At 39.8% G+C, this 17,532-nt stretch overlaps 1 protein-coding gene across 5 annotated transcripts in view; it reads right to left on the minus strand.

Annotated features, from left to right (window-relative positions):
- The window catches only part of CFAP206 (cilia and flagella associated protein 206), a 34,965-nt gene extending 17,653 nt beyond the window's left edge, over nt 1-17,312 (minus strand). Inside the window, exons 1-10 of one of the 5 annotated variants that reach the window (XM_082405945.1) lie at nt 17,226-17,312; nt 16,444-16,474; nt 15,447-15,539; nt 14,578-15,004; nt 13,286-13,398; nt 11,250-11,333; nt 8,295-8,385; nt 5,829-6,017; nt 4,885-5,043; nt 3,562-3,770 (exon numbers count right to left, since the gene is read on the minus strand). In XM_082405945.1, coding sequence (XP_082262071.1) covers nt 3,562-3,770; nt 4,885-5,043; nt 5,829-6,017; nt 8,295-8,385; nt 11,250-11,333; nt 13,286-13,398; nt 14,578-14,887 — 1,155 coding nt within the window. In that variant the 5' untranslated portion in view covers nt 14,888-15,004; nt 15,447-15,539; nt 16,444-16,474; nt 17,226-17,312. Of the gene's footprint in view, nt 1-3,561; nt 3,771-4,884; nt 5,044-5,828; nt 6,018-8,294; nt 8,386-11,249; nt 11,334-13,285; nt 13,399-14,577; nt 15,005-15,446; nt 15,540-16,443; nt 16,475-17,225 lie in introns of those variants that run through there. The other 4 variants (XM_082405947.1, XM_082405946.1, XM_082405949.1 and 1 more) reach the window with 4 other exon arrangements.
- Between the last annotated feature and the right edge of the window lie 220 nt (nt 17,313-17,532).

Below are 17,532 nucleotides of genomic sequence, written 5' to 3' on the forward strand. Positions count from 1 at the left end.
TTATCATAATGTAGTCCAAAAAATGCTTGGAGAAAGCATGTGAACCTAGCATTCTTCTTCCTCTCCCCCACTTTTTAATTTATAAGTTTTTCATACTTTCTTCCATGGACATTTTTCAACAAGTCTAAAACAAGCATAAGTTCCACCTAACTGATATCTTACTTGCATTATCAGAAAAATCAAGAAGTCCTGTATAATCTATGCTACGAATGGGCCCTGCAGACATAGCCTGGGGGGAGGAAGTGTACAAAAGTCTTGACTTACATATTTTAAGAAATATTGTGTGTCATGCAACATTTACTTGCACGATAACAATAAGTGGCTTTCTCTCTATGGTGACTGCCTTGCTCTTCAAAAGCCCACAGAGGATGGAATTCTGTTCTCTCAGCTAAGACAGTCAACAAGACTGCAATCACTCCTTCCTTTGCTCTTCCAGAGTATTTGATTTGTTCACTGCAGCAGATAAAGTCCTGATCAAAAAACAATACCTCACTATCTTACCCAAGCTATAATTGGAATTTTCAAATGTCTACGTAAACTGAATGTAGCACTGGCAAAAGAAAAATTTTGCATCAAAATCAATACTTCAAAAAAGCATATTAATATCTGTTCAAATAATGTGACTTTAAAAAAGAGTATTCATAGATTTCATACCCAGGAAAAGGTTTCAGCTAAACATAAACTGACGTATTTTATAACCTAGTGATAATACTGATTAAACTGAATCCATTCTGTAACAATTAACCTTAACTGTAACTAAGGTAGATTGATGGGGGAGGTTGGATAGCTAAAAACTATCATATCCATGTCAGCCATAAAAAAGAATGAAATTTTGCCATCTGCAACAGCATGGATGGACTTAGAAGGTATCATGCTTAGTGAAATAAGTCAGAGAAAGACAAATACTGTATGTTACCACTTATATGTGGAATCTATAAAATAAAACAAATTAGTGAATATTAAAAAAAGAAGCAGACTCACAGATATAGAGAACAAACTAGTGGTTACCATTGGAAAGAAGGGAGGGGGGAAGGGCATGATAGGGGTAGGGGATTAAGAGGTACAAACTACTATGTATAAAATAAATAAACTACAAGGATATATTGTACAGCACAGGGAACATAGACAATATTCTATAATAACTATAAATGAAGTATAATCTATAAAAATTTGAATGACTACGTCATACACCTGAAATACAACATTGTAAATCAAGTATATCTCAATAAAAATAAAAACAACAACAACAAAAAGAAACACTGATTAAGTAGCAAAAAAGTCAGAAGGCTAAGAAAACTCATCCTGACCCTGACTGAAAGGAGTATGAGACAGTCATAAAGAGTGTTAAGATCAGAACGTGAACTTTCTAATAACACGAGCAACAGAGGGCTTGGAAATGAGATATTGTCTAGAAAAGTAAGAGGTCTTCAGCTTGTGCCCCTACTGAGATGAAATTAGAGCTGTTCTGCTAATGCCCCAACGATGGTGATGGTAATAAACACTGCCATCATCATCATCATCATCATCATCATCATCATCATCATCTTCATCATCATCCGTTTACTGAGCTCTCACTGTCTGCAAGCACTGTTCTACCTTATTTACCTAGTGGAGACTATCAATAACCCCTTTTTACAAATGTGGGAACTAAGGCACAGAGAAGTCAAGCAACTTCGTCAAGGACACAGATTTCGTAAGTGGCAAAGTCGGGATTAGAATCCATGCAGTCTGGCTGCAGGACCCACACTTATCACTTCTACACTCTATTAACCGTCCCTCTAGCTCTGAGAGTAAGAACTCCAATGAGAATATAAGACTGTCAGTTAGTTGGCTGAATATGTTTCATGAGTGAAAGCTGTGAGAAGATACTATATAATGAACAATGTCCTCTACAACATCCTTACAGTATGTGTGACAGTTTCCCAAAGTTCTTTCTTATAATATCCGTTCTGGACATAAATGACAAAAGTAAATGTGAGATTCTGCTCCTGTGGACCTGTATGCACTCACGATAAACCGACCGTGAAATCCTCTTAGTATCTTACTAGTTACATAAGGCTGCTAGTCACAAGTCAGTGTTAGGGGAACATGTACCCTAAAGAATGATTTGGTTTCAAATAGTTGATTTAGAGTCCTCCCTTCTGAAGGCAATTAGATAGCAGGTAAGCTGTGAGGACCACTCCTAGTTTGTTGCAATGAAGTCATGTCTTTTGGATGTGATCTTTCTATTCTCTGTAGCGGAGGTAAGGAGAGAAGACAGATTGAGTGCAGCCGAAAGTGGCAGTGAGTCATTAAGATACAAGTGAAAATGAAGAGGGGGCAGAGTACAGCTTGTTCTATCCCTCAAGACATTACTATTCACCTGTACAAAAGACAGTTCCACTGATCCTGCGGTCTTACGGTTTTTGGAAAATAGAGGCTGTGTGAAGGTAAACAGTGACCAGGAGGATGGATGTGCTAATTAATTCAGTGGGAGAATCCTTTCACAATATGTATGTATATCAGATCATCACACTGTACACTTTAAATATCCTACAACTTTGTCAATTATACCTCAATACAGCTAGGGGAAAAAAACAGAAACAAAACAGTAAGTGGTGGAAACATAGCTTGCTGCCATGACATAGTTAACAAACTGTGTTCCCTGGAATCTTAGGGTGGCTTGGGGATGCTCCTTGGTGAAAGGTCCTCCAATCCTTTCATCTAGATACTTGTTTTATATTTTTAGGATTTTGAGTAAGTTTCCATCTGAAAGGGCTCTGCTGCTTTAAAAAAAAGTTTAAAATCACTACTTCATATTTTCCAGCTCTCTGGGGATAGTGTTTGGCTTGTTCATTCGATCTAAAAACATCAGAAATAAAAATCTTTTCTACCAATTTTTACAATTAGAACAAATAATTATATAAAAGTTCTTTGAGTGCCAACAACCTGCCAAACTATATGTTAGACACTTGCTCTGAATGAAAGCAAACAATGCAGCATTGCTTACATATATATATATACACATACCTGCTTAACTAGGGCAACCACGCAACAATCATATTACCGAGGAACAAAGAGAATCAACTACCAAAAATCCATTCCTGCCAACACATCTTTATTAAAATCAACATCCAACTTTCCCATTTCTATTTTAGGATCTCTTGATCCTACAGATGAAATATATACTGAGCAGTTATTAAGGTTGCCTTCTTTATCAACGACCTGGTTCTATCTTTTGTTTTCACCCCATAATATACAAAGAGGTGGCAATAAACAACAAGGTCCTACTGTATAGCACAGGGAACTATATTCAATATCCTATGATAAACCATAATAGAAAAGAATACAAAAAAAGAATGTGTGTGTGTGTGTGTGTGTGTATATATATATATATATCTCAATCACTTTGCTGTACAGCAGAAATTAACACAATATTGTAAATCAACTCTACTTTAAAAAAAATCTGTCTAACCAGTGGGTTTTTTTAAATTAAACTACATATTTAATTCAAAGCAAAGAATATATATACAAAGAGGCTGCATTCTGTGGGAAAGACCAGCTCTTATGACATTAACTCACCAAAATGATCTGAAGGAAGATCTCATATTGTCGCACGTTATACAGCGCTTCTTTTAACAAATAGGGCTGAAGTTCTCGACTCAAGAGTGGGTTCTTTGCTACTTTCTCGAGGATGGCTGTGTAGCGGTATGCCCGGTCCTGGACCACCTCAAGTTGGGAATCAACATGCTGAGTGGTGGCTGGGATTGCTTCCCGTAGAATAGCTGGCACTGGTTTGAGAGGTATAATAAGAGAGACATGAGGCAATCTAAAAAGATTCAGAAGAAAAAGCCTAGAAAGTGGTCATATTTAAACATTAGGTTGAGTTAGTTTTTTTCCTTAACCAAATTAACAATAAGGAGGCATGGCTCCTACACCAGGATGGAAAGAGTCCAAAAAGAAAAGCCTATTCAAAAAAAAAAAAAAAGACATTGCCAGAATAATAACCAAAAGTTAAAGCAGATCAGCTTTTGCTACTAAAATATAGAAGATCCTAAAGAATAGACAGGCGTTGGTGTTATGTGCTGTATTAACCACGTGCCTCTAGAAAAGCCACTGTATCTCTCCTTCTGTGTATCTTCTTTACTACTAGTAAAAAAGAAAATAAAAGCGTACCACTTAAGAAACTCACTGGGATACTGAAAAATAACAGAACTGTCTAGCAAGACAGGAAACTTTATGAAGAATGGGAATTGACTTTTTAGAAGAGTTTTTAAATTGCAAAAAAAATTACCTTATTGTACTAGATCAGTGATCTGGTAAAAAGACACTAACACCTTCTCAGTGGGCCTACGTGTGTACCAAATGCATAAGGAAGTTATTTCTACTGGTAGGTCTGAGCAAATATTTCAATGAGTACTTTCAAACTTACAGATAATGAATGCATTAAGTATATAACAGCATAGTAGAGGCTCCTGAATTTACAGATTTGCAAGTATCTCCTCTTGGACCATTTCATTCCATTAACCACATCAACAATGGTTTGCTTCTCAGGGTGATTTTTATTTTTTAAATCACTGAATTTTATTCCCTTTTGGTTATTTGACTTGGAGTAAAGAACACAGAGCTCCACTGAACTGGGGAGGCTGGCCTCCAGAAGGCCCTCTCAGTCCTTTCACTGATTCATGCTCCCATACTAGCTTCATGGTACATAAAATTTAAGGTCTTGCCCCAGTAAAATGAAAAATTACTATACATTATGAACAGTAGCTGTACTTAAGGTATGGTCAAAACTGCAAACCTTAAATCTAAGAACGCCAGTGGTGTACTGTGAATTATTTTCCTCTGTTCCCATTAAATTTTAAACTTACCTAACCTATAGAATTAACTTAATAATATACCTACAGTCATCAATGCCTTCTCCTCCCTTTCCACAGTCTCGGTTAAATAAACGAATTCCAGTAACAATCATGGTGAGTTCTTTCAGCTGGCGTTCTTTGTCCTTCTTAGAAAGAGTTAGAAATGTCCCAAGCTCAGCCTGAGGAAAAACACTCTGTAGGGCAGCTAAAACAGACCACAATAAGGACAACAAAATGGTAAGTAAAGATATCAGAATGTAAAAAACAAGTTCCTTTCAGCAGAAAGTTAAGGGGCTTGTCTTTATAGAGTTACTTAGATGATTCTTTAAATGTCTGATACCTGATTCCAGAATACATAGCAAAATTTAGCATTTATCAAGAAAGCTGAGCTACTGAAAATAATGCCATTGCTTCACGTCTATTTTCATAATTAAGCATCCATCAGTAATTTTTTGGCAATGGCCATTAAAACAAGCTTTCTAATTAGGGCTCTGAGTAGAAAAAAAATGATGCTTTAAAATAATTATGGAAGAAAGCCGTGGGAAGATTAGAGATATTGCCTATTCCTTATCTTAAAGTACGAAAGTGGGCAAGTATTTCCTGTTTCCTAAAACAGTGCCATTTCCCATCATCCATCCTAGATGACAGACTCAACTCCTCTCATCAGTATGAAATCTCCTCTCCCAGCAGTCCCCGTTCCCCAATCAGCCTGGTTAATCATACTGCCAATGTTTCTGTAGTGAGGAGTAATAGGCCCCTAGGTACATACAGCTCTAAGAAGATTAACAATATTCACTTTCCAAAAGTGCTACTTGAGTTTTAGTGTTGATACACTGTGTAAGAAAAATCTGGGTTAAGTTTTAACCTCTTATTTGTGCTAATTTTTTTTCAGATAAAAGAAGAAAACTTCAATCTTCAATACTTATAATTCAACATATTTTATAAGATACCATGTTCATGGATGGAATGGAAATGGTGTATATTTTTTACCTGTTGCCTCTCTGACAATCTTGATGTCTGTTGGGGACCCCAGCCCAGAGCGCAGTAACACGTAGCTGACGATCTTGCGGTAGAGGCTTTCCAGCTCTTCTCGAACACATGCTCGACTATCTGTAATTTCTCTGCTAACAGAGCTTAATCTAGACTCTACGACCCGGTGATGTTCTTCGAGAAATTCCTCTAAAATTGGCAAAGGACAATGTTCCGTATATTGATACTTAGAATTCTTCTCACATAAGAAAATAGGACCAGTGACTTCCCTGGTGGCGCAGTGGTTAAGAATCTGCCTGCCAATGCAGGGGACACAGGTTCGAGCCCTGGTCCAGGAAGATCCCACATACCACGGAGCAACTAAGCCCGTGCGCCACAACTACTGAGCCTGCGCTCTAGAGCCCACGAGTCACAACTACTGAGCCCACATGCCACAGCTACTGAAGCCCATGCTCCACAACAAGAGAAGCCACGGCAATGAGAAGCCCACGCACTGCAAGGAAGAGCAGCCCCCGCTCGCTGCAACTAGAGAAAGCCTGCATGCAGCAACGAAGACCCAACACAGACAAAAAAATAATAATAATAATAAATAAATAAATAAATATTTTTAAAAAAGAAAATAGGACCAGAGGAAAAAATGGCTTGCTATAGCAATTCTACTGCATGAAAACAAGTATTTTCGTAAGATGTAATAAGCAAAAATAAACAATGGCCAGCAAGTAACCTCAAAACAAAAATCTAGTGGGAAAGACTTACTACCGCGATTTAAATGGCATGCTTTATCAAAACACGTAAGCCTTTAAACAGACAATCCAAACGTAAGAGCAGATAGGGCTAAAACCTCCTACTTAAGCAGAAAGTACACAAGACAATTTATAATATATATTATAAACACATACAGTATAAATATTGTACTATCTATATTCTCTAGGTAAGTAGGTGTAGTATACTGTAAGTAAACACATCTAATATAAATATCCATATAGGTAGTATAAATATTCCTCTTCAATTATGTGTATTTCTATTTTAGTTCTAGATAAATTTCCTTTGAATATCACTACTGTAATATGATGTTGTATCAAGAATGGTATCCCTCTTCCTTCTTCCTGTAATACAGTGAGGTTTAGGCTTAATCGTGGAAGGAGCCACAGTTCACCAGCACTACAATTCTTGCAACTAAGTCAATAAGACACCCTATAACAAGGGCAATAATTAACATATCAACCATGCCCAGTTCATAGCTATAATCTTACCACAAAAACAACTCAAACTTTGAAATTAAGAAAAATCTAAATTACATCATCAATTCCATTATTATTTATTGTTCTAATATATTATTATTGATCAAAAAAGCAAGATGTATGATTTTACACACGTAGCATAACTGAAAGGTTAATACAGAGAGGGAAAAAAAAGACAACAAAAATCACCAAATCGTTAATAATGATTGAATTACAGTGGGGCAGAGGCAGTGTAGTCTATAGAGAAATTTCATTTCCTTTTTTCTCTTGTTTCCAGTTTATTTCTGATGTATGTAAGAAACTATTTACATAAGGAAATATGTTCTAAGCTTAAATTTCCCATCAGTCACTTCATTTTTGGGTAAGTTACATAATTTAGGTAAGCATTATGCGATAAGAATATAAACCAGGAAAAATAAAATCAGCAAATTAAAAAATTTTAACTTCAGTGAGCTGGTTGCTTTAAGTTATTATGTATTAGTGGTATAATAGTCAAAACACAATAGACTTGGAAACTTTTGACACTCACAAAGGCCATTGGTGTTCTTCTCATTGAGCATCTCCAACATTATTACATTCTTCAAAGTTGGAAAAAATTTCAAAAGATAAACAAAAAAGTTAAATTGTTCTTGGTCAACCAAATGAAGCCCTTGAGAAATGGAATATTGCCTGCCACATCAGTAAACAAAGGATGTCACAGCCATCTGCACTTGCAGCCCTCCAGTGTGAGCTGGTGAGCCCTGAGGGAACTCAGGAAGGAAAGAATACCTGCCATCTAGCAGCCATCAGACTGCAGCCACTCCCCACGGGGAGCCCTGAGGAAACTCAGGATGTGAAAACACAGGATACTGGCTCCAGATAGCTGAGGTCCATATCAGTGAGCCCAGACTCTTGCATCTTCTCATACAAAGAAAAGCCCTAATTTCCTTAATTTGGGATATCGGTTTCCTTTAATTAACAATACTCTTTTGACGTTCAGACTACTTGCCCTTTGTTGCAAAACTTCTGTATAAGCTGACTCCCCCTGCTTTGCCTCCTCAGAGCAGTTCTCTCAGGGTTACTTGAGATGCTGTCTCCCGGGCTTGAAGTCCTAAAATTTCCCGCTGAATAAAACATAACTCTCAACTTTTAGGTTGTGAACATTTTTTAAGTCAACACCCTTATTACCTGAAATACAATATGAATCTTCTTTAAAAGGGTATCAAAATCGGTAGATATATGTTACCTCGACTTGTATAATTCATATCAAAATAGACTTGCATCTTAATGGTGTCCAGGGAAGGATTTTTACTGTCCAATAGCCGAGTCACGCAAAGCTAAAAAAGAAAATCACATACATGCTTCCAGTTATATTTTCTGAAACAATCAGAAGTATTTTCCAAAGTTATTCTCAAAATCAAAGAACAACATCAAAGCCATTATTTCTGATATTTATCTACCAATAACCATTTTTATTACTTTTTTTCTCATTGAGGAATTTATGCTTTACAGTTTACTTAACGAACAACATTTATTAAGCAATCATTTATTCCCCCTGAGTTAACCAATATTACCATACCCAAGTGACTAATAGTCTAGTTGGAGGCAAGGAACTTGACCTTTTGCTTAGTCTCTGCAGTCTGAATGTGGGTGAATGTGCCATGAAGCTTATGCTCCTGTCTACAGCTCTTCCTGAGTTCCTTATTACTGTTTTGTTGTTTTTTTTTTTTATTTTTTTTTTATTTTTGGCTGCATTGGGTCTTCGTTGCTGCACACGGGCTTTCTCTAGTCGCGGTGAGCGGGGGCTACTCTTCATTGCAGTGCGTGGGCTCCTCATTGCGGTGGCTTCTCTTGTTGTGGAGCACGGGCTCTAGGCGTGTGGGCTTCAGTAGTTGTGGCACGTGGGCTCAGTAGTTGTGGCTCACGGTCTCTAGAGCGCAGGCTCAGTAGTTGTGGCTCACGGGCCCAGTTGCTCCGCGGCATGTGGGATCTTCCCGGACCAGGGCTAGAACCCATGTCCACTGCATTGGCAAGAGGATTCTTAACCGCTGAGCCACCAGGGAAGCCCCATCATTACTGTTTATCTGAGCCTTAACATTCCTTTTTTGCTGATGATGGAGGTCATGTGCATTTTATAAAAAGCTGCCGCGGCTACGTCCCCTGCTCACAGACTTTCTCTGGCTCTACCTTCTGTTTCAAAATTTCTTCCTCTGGTCCATTTTCTCCTGTTTTTCCCCAAACATGATGGCTCATCCCCCTTCTCTGCTTTGCCCCTTTAGAATAGAGGATCAACCTGAATTTTTCTTTTCTTCTCTCTTCTGCACCCCCCCCAAGCCCAGTCTTCCCCCATCTCACCTGTTAGACTTTATTATGTCTGCACCTAGCGGGCACATCAACAGCTTCACTCTCAACCCAACTCCCAGGCCACCAACCCTCCTTTCCTGGGAGGAGGAAGAGGGGAAAGCAGGAGTGAGGACAGAACACTATCTTTAGGGGACCCGTGCACCTGGACCCCTCCAGGTGGAGAAGTGCCGTTCCAAGCACAGACTTTACAAATGCACAGACTAGCTCATCAACATGATTTTTAATTGAGAAAAAAGAAAACAATCTTTATCACTTGAATTATTATATAAATTGACAGTTAATGTACCTGTCCTATTAAAAGTATATTGAGCACAGGGAACTATATTCAATATCCTGGCATAAACCATAATGGAAAAGAATATAAAAAAGAATGTATATAAGTGTATAACTGAGTCACTTTGCTGTACAGCAGAAATTAACACAACACTGTAAATCAACTATACTTCAATAAAAAAATAAATTTAAAGAAAAAGTATATTGAGCTTGATTCTTTCCAACTTAGTTGAGTTGGAGGGGAAAAAAAAAGAACTCTTCTTGAGCCATGTAAAGGAGAAAAACATTTTCTGCCCTTCCTTGATTCTCCTCCACGGCTGTCCAATCAAATTTCTGAATAACCATCAGTCATTTCCCCTACCGCTAAAAACAGACTTTACACTACATTCTCAAATTCAGCACAGAAAGACCCAGCTCTCAGCTGCCTTAGAGAATCATGGAGTCTCTTCTGCACAGTTATCGTAACGACATATTCCCCAGCTCCAAGCTTCCAAAGCTCTTCCTGACCCTCTAGCATCTGCAGACAGACTTGCACTCCACTATGTGAATTGCTGGCTGTGAGAGAAGACGGAGATGATGAAAATTTTCTCTGCCATTTGTTTGAGCTCAGAAAATATCACGTACAAGTCTGGGAAAGCTTGTTTCAAGTCTTTTGTGTGAAGGAGGGAATTAAAATCATGAAGCCCAGGAAAAAAACAATAATGTTGAAATTTTAGGAAATACATTGAGGAATATCTAGAAAATAAATATTGAAGCATCTAAACCCAGTGAGTCAAACTTAAAACGTATGAAAAAATTAACAATGTCTAAAGTTCCTGCCCTCTTTAGTTCTTAAAATTGCTTTTCAGGCACACCTACTTGATTCTAACGATGAATTCTTTGCCCTGGGTTCAGTTTTTCCCTTAGAATTGAAAAACACAAATTACATTGAATCAATAATTATATGAATCTTAATTTAGTGCTATAATTTCACAGTACATGACAAGTCAGTTAATAATAATGTTCCCAATGTAACATTAGATTAATAACAAGATGCCTCTAAAATACTGTGGCAGACACTGCTACCTGCCAGCATCCACAACCCTCCTTCCTTACTAACAAAGCCCCAGTTTGGATTAAGGTAAAGACTTGGTCAGCTAAAAAGGGAAAGAAAAAACAAATCAATATCCCAGGCTCACGTGCAGTATCATTCTAGTCAATAAATGCGAACAGACCCGGAGGGAGTCTGGGAAAGCCTATTACTTTCCAAAAAGAAAGTGACAGACCCAATTGCATACACATTTTTACCTTTGTCCTCTTACCTTACGCCTGCCTAGAGGTGGGAGAGCTATCTTGCGACCCTGGGGTGAAAACACATGCACGCTGGTAACCCAGGAAGTCAGGAAAAATAGCCTATGTACCTCTAGACTTCGTTTTATGTGAAAAAATAAACCTCTCATTTGTTTGCACCACTATTTGGTGGGGTTTTTCTTTCAAGGAGCTGAAGGCAATATTGAGCAACACAAATACTATATTTAGAATTGCAAGTAAGTAATTCAAAATTTGAGAACTGTTGGATAATCACCTTTACAAGTTTCTGCACATCACCTTTCATGAGAGTTCTATCCGTGTTAAAGCCATTACTTGGGTCCAGGACAACAGCTTTCACCTGAGAGTAGGAAAGAGTCCATTAAATTTATTTCATGTTACTACAAAATTAGTTTAACAATTCTCCATTTTTTGAATAACTGCCTCTTGACTACCCAGCCATTGATTATTCAGCTGATTTTCTTATAACCCAATGCATCCACACCTTCATTAGAGGCTGAAAAAAGGGAGCAATAAACATCAAATCTGAACATGGTGTTAGAAAAAAGACATGGAGAAACAGGTTGAAAGCAATGGCTAGATTTTACATTGGGAAACTGAATATTTTTATCGTATTTTTTATTGTGTATTGTTAAAACAAAAGCAAGAGTAGAGAGACTGAGGCAGGAGACAGATGGGCTCCAGGCTAGGCATTTACCTCTAGCCTCCTGTTTACATTTCATAGGGCAGGAAAAAGTGGGCTTCAGGCCAGACACTTACAGCTAGTCTCCTGTTTGCATTTCCTGAGACAGGAGTTAGATGGGCTCCAGGTTAGACGTTTAAAATCAGTCTCCTATTTAATCTCCGAAATGGAAGCTACCACAGGGACAGAGTAAATAGCCAAGTTTTGTCTCTTGGGGATGCCTTAAGATAACAGTCATGGGGAGAACAAAGAGGGGCACAAACTTGTTTGAGTAAAAGATCAAGGGATCTCCGCTTCCCTCCTCCCCCACCTTGGGGCAAGGGAGACACTAGGCATGCGAAGAACGTGCGCAGAAAGTCTCCTTGGGGGTCAAAAGTCAGGGGACAATGCCAGGCCACAATGAATCTTGCTTCTCCCAGATGCCTTTGCATCGAGATCCATCTTGGCTGAGAGGTGCATGCGCACCTAGGGAGAGGGTCCTGAAACAAATTAGCCAGGGGTGAAAAAACAAGACGATTGCCAGAAGGAAGGCAAAGACCTGGAAGAACTGATCTACATAAATGATTTAACTGCATGTTTACTGCACTCCTCCTCATTAGGGAGGACGCACACACCCTTTCTCTCCAGATGTGCATCTTTGCCTAGCTTCTTTTTTTCTTTTTTAATAAATTTATTTATTTATTTGTTTATTTTTGGCTGCATTGGGTCTTTGTTGCTGCACACGGGGCTTTCTCTAGTTGCAGAGAGCGGGGGCTACTCTTCGTTGTGGTGCGTAGGCTTCTCATTGCGGTGGCTTCTCCTTTTGCAGGGCACAGGCTCTAGGCACACGGGCTCCACTAGCTGCGGTACATGGGCTCAGTAGTTGTGGCTTGTGGGCTCTACAGCACAGGCTCAGTAGTTGTGGCGCACGGGCTTAGCTGCTCCGCGGCATGTGGGATCTTCCCGGACCAGGGATCAAACCCGTGTCCCCTGCATTGGCAGGCGGATTCTTAACCACTGCACCACCAGGGAAGTCCCTGCCTAGCTTCTGTCTTAACTAAAGAAACTGTTTCTCTGTGTGCTCTCCCACTTCTTGTTGTGCTGTGTCTCTAAGAATAAACCTTCTACCTGTTTTTACAGTTTTTGCCTCCGTGAGAAATGCATTTTTCACTGGGGACAAGAGCCAGGGAAAAATAGCTTCTAGCCTCTAGCTCTTGCTGGTCTGGTGGCTAGGATTCCTGGTTTTCATCCAGGCTACCCAGGTTCAACTCCTGGGCAGGGAATTAAGATCTCGCTTCACGCCATCGCTCACTGCTGCCTCTCCGAGATCAAGGCAATCAGTAATTTTTACAACAGTGAACAAAAATACATCTTAAAAAAACTCCCACATAGGAAAACATTATTGATGTTTCTAAAACTTATCAAGATCTTCTAAATCAGTCTCCTAAATCGAGAACTAACATGCTTTATAGACTTAAAAAAAATATTTTTGGCTAACTTGTCCAACGGTCTCAGTATGTTTTCAACGGAATAACAGTTAGGAAAACACCACAGAATTTTAAGAGGAAAATGGGCACCGCTTAAACACATTTTTTAATAAAGCAGTAATTCACAAAAATATTCATTCTTACCATAAAAGCAACCAGAGTTTCAGAAACAATCTTTCCATGGGCTGCACATTCTTGTCCTATTTCTCGAATGATATTCTTTATAACACTTTCAGCCTGAGTGGGAGGCATTCTGGCTAAATAAAAAGATTTTTTTTAATTGCATTTATATACTATTATTTCCTCTTTAGATTTCACCACTAACATATTTGTAAAGTCATATTATTTATTAACTTATTAGTATTTACGAGTAACTAGGCCCCTACTGTTTTCACTACTTTGTATCATATTTATAAAAATGACAGTGAGAGCAATTGGAATGTTTCAAATGATTGAAACATTCCCTCTTTATTTAAATGATGGTGGTCACCAAAAGTACATTTATAGCATGATATTTTTAAATTTAAAAAAAGGTTAAACACTATTGGGGGCAGGGAGTAGTAGAATTAATGAGAAACCCCACTCCCATTTGTGTAGGCGGCCGAGTACAGCTTGAAAGAGGAAATGCTTATTCCACCACATTCTCTAAATGACCTTTCATAATTATAATGACTCTTGGAAAACAATTCTTGCTTGGATCGTCTAAATTCTCTTTCTAGCACATCCAAGTTGGCATTTAGACTCTTGATGAAAAACATAAAAGCAAAAAGTATTACAGGAGTTACGCATCATGGAAATAAATGAACTCCTGGTTATTAATTCCCTTTACTATAAACCAGGAAAAGGTGGCGGGTTTTAATGGCTATCAGGTTTTCTGATTCGTACCAGTAACTGAGCACAGGGGAAATAAGCATGTAGAGAATAACAAGGGCAATCCCAGGTAGATAAAGCTAACTTTCAGCATTATTAGGGTTCAGGTAAGGTTAACACTTGTCATCTTGTCCAATAGAACCGGAGTGCCCGGTTTCCATCGTGACCCGACCATTTTCTAGCTGAGACCTCGGGCATCTGCTTCACCTCTCTTTGAAGCGGTTTTCTCATCTGAAAAATATAGATTCGACTACTACCCTCTCCCCGGAGTTGTCGCGGGGACTGAATTCTATACATTTAGTGGTTAAAACAGTGCGTGGCAGAAGGTAAGCGCTTAAAACAGCAGCTCCTAACTAGCCCGTGCTCAAAGGTTAGCCTTGCGTGTGCGCGTGCGCGAGCGCCCTCAGGCGCCGGACCCGGGCCGCTCACGACTCCCCTCAGTACCCGCCCCTGCCTGACTCTGGGAAGCCTAAACCCCCAAGTTCAGGCCGTCGGGGGCGTGAAAGCGGCCCCGAGCAGCGGAGAGCGGGCTCAGGCGCCGGCGCATTACGGGTTAGAAACCTGACCTGCGGACCTGGGCGCCTCCGGCCGGAAGTGACCGCTGTTTCCGTTCAGCGGCGGCGCCCCGAAAGGAGTCCTTACCGACAGTTCAGCCTCAACCAGGCTAGACGGGATGCTCCAGCGGCCCAGGCTCTGTCCACGGCCCCACGCTCGCTTCCTCGCGGGGTACACCCCGGGCTCAAGGGCGCGGAGCCTCGAATGGACTGACCTTGGCCGGAATGGAGAGCTGGAGCCGCGTCTACCCGATTCTTCCCCGAGGTCTTTGCGGGGACCTTCTGGGCAGCTGGGCTCTCTCGGAGGCAGCGGTGTAACCATGGAAACCGAACGCTAGGGCCCGAAGGGGGCGGGACCAGGATGTGGGTAGGGCCAAGGTGGGGAGGCGTGCCTGGGTCCAAGCTTTATAGTCTTTCCCGGGAGGATGGACGAGAATAACTGTATAAAACAAAGACAAGCAAAATAGAGAGAGGCCCAGGAACTTCCCTGGTGGTGCGGTGGTTAAGAATCCGCCTGCCAATGCAGGGAACACGAGTTCTATCCCCGGTCGGGGAAGATCCCACATGCCGTGGAGCAACTAAGCCCGTGCACCACAACTACTGAGCCTGCGCTCTAGAGCCCGCGAGCCACAACTGCTGAGCCCACGTGCCACAACTACTGAGCCCACGCACAGCAATGAAGACCCAACGCAGCCAAAAATAAAAAATAAAAATACAGAGAGACCCAAATCCCAGGCAGAAGAAGGCAGGTTCACTACACCTCAGTGGGTTAAGGGTGTCAAACACAAGATTTCTTAAACAAAGAGTATTAACTTGGTAGCATGGAAACCTATGCAGCCTTTTTTTTTTTTTTTAAAAAGGGGATACAGGCCTTTTCTCACCTTCTGAGATGGCCCACACTCTGTCTGTGGAGTGTGTTTCTCTCTAAATAAATCCACTTCTTACCAATCACTCTGTCACTCACTGAATTCTTCCTGTGATGAGACATCAAGAACCTGATGCTTCATTAAGTCCCGAAACCAGTAAACTTAAAAAAAAGAAAAAAATCCGGGCTTCCCTGGTGGCGCAGTGGTTGAGAGTCTGCCTGCCAATGCAGGGGACACGGGTTCGAGCCCTGGTCTGGGAAGATCCCACATGCTGCGGAGCAACTAGGCACGTGGGCCACAACTACTGAGCCTGCGCGTCTGGAGCCTGTGCTCCGCAACAAGAGAGGCCGCGATAATGAGAGGCCCACGCACTGCGATGAAGAGTGGCCTCCGCTCTCCGCAACTGGAGAAAGCCCTCGCACGGAAACGAAGACCCAACACAGCCATAAATAAATTTATTTTTTAAAAAGGAGGATACAGTGGGGGAGGCGAGCAGAGGCCAGTTCCTAGAGATGGGAAAACGGAAGGGTTGTATTGTTGAGAATTGCAGTGCATATAAAAGTATTGTTGCTGGAAATAATCAATAAACAATCCACAACAGGAACAGAAAAGAGTTTTAACTGAGGCCTACAGCCCTAGACACAGCCTCTCAGATAACTCTGAGGAATTGCTCCTGAAAAGCATGGTTTTCAACAGTTTTATATTTTGTCAGAACAAAGAATATCAAACAAGTCAGGGATGCATTCCTTCAAGGTTTCAAAAAAACAGATTAGCATGTACACAGCCAGTCAGTATGGCCTTGGCACCAGGAAGGAAGTCTTATCATTGAAGGAGTACCAGCATTGGCTGCCAAGGAAAGAGCTCTAATTTTAACACGGACAGGGTCAATGCACTTTTCTTTAATGATTAAAGCAGATGTACAGTGTATGTTTGATAGGCCACAAACCGGCTGTTTTAGTTAGCATAAGATTCAAGTTAAATTACGTATAAGCCAGGATGACTTTCCCCATACCTCAATATGTGAACATTTCTTCCATTAGTATCTAGTTTTAAAAAAAAACAAAAGAAGGATCACAGTTTAATTTCATGTCCTCTTGTTCAAAGGAAGTCAGTAATAGGATAGCCCAAGATGCCAGAAGAGAAAACTGCACGTTCTAGAAGCACATACAACGCATCCGAGTCTGGAGATGGAATAATGAGGTTTTGTCCTTTAACAGTAATATTCGTTAGGTCTACCTACTGACATGAAAGTACGAAACAGCATTAAAATGATATTAGAAGCAGAGCATCAAACAACAAAGTTTTATTTTTAAAAAGGCTACTGCCAGTAATTTTTCTCAAATTGCAAGCAAATATACCAAATAAACTTTACTTAAGGACATTGACAAATTATTAGGAAATGAATCAACACAAAAAATATGCAAGTCATAGTATAAAAGGATTATTTATCTTCCCCTTCTAGAAAATTTTTGTGGAATGTGGATGAAGCTTGTGCAAAAATAGATTTTTAGAGTAGCAAGATACATAAGAGCAAAACACTGGAAATACAAACACCTGAGACTTAAGGAATATTGATAAAGTAAAACATTAGGCAGGCATTTAAAATGTGAGTAAAAACCTGGTGTTTGCCTTATATTTTTAAAAAGCCAAATGCAAAATATATATACAGTATGACCTCAACTATATTCATATACATATATACATAATATATAAAAAGTGTGTAAGTCAATTTACCAATATCCTTAGCAGTGTGTGGATCTGAGTAAGTTATTTATTTATTACTTTATTACTTACCTGAGTATGGGTTAGTTATTATTTTTATTCCTTTATACTTTTCTGGATTTCTAGATTTTCTATAATGAGTATATAGTCTTATGATCTATAAAACAAAATAGAGAAAAAAATGAGAGGACTAGCGATTCGTAGAGACTGAGCCCAATTTGGAAACTGTAAATACACAAGGTGACACAACAAAAAAGAAAGTGATATAGAAAAATTTTAACAGTGGTTATATCTAGGCAATGAGAGCATGGCTGTTTCAGTCTTTATACTGTAAGATATCTACCAAAATGTGTTTCATGAGCATATATTACTTACGTTA

The sequence above is a fragment of the Balaenoptera borealis genome (genome assembly GCF_965194805.1).
Source record: "Balaenoptera borealis genome assembly, chromosome: 9".
NCBI classification, from domain to species: domain Eukaryota; kingdom Metazoa; phylum Chordata; class Mammalia; order Artiodactyla; family Balaenopteridae; genus Balaenoptera; species Balaenoptera borealis.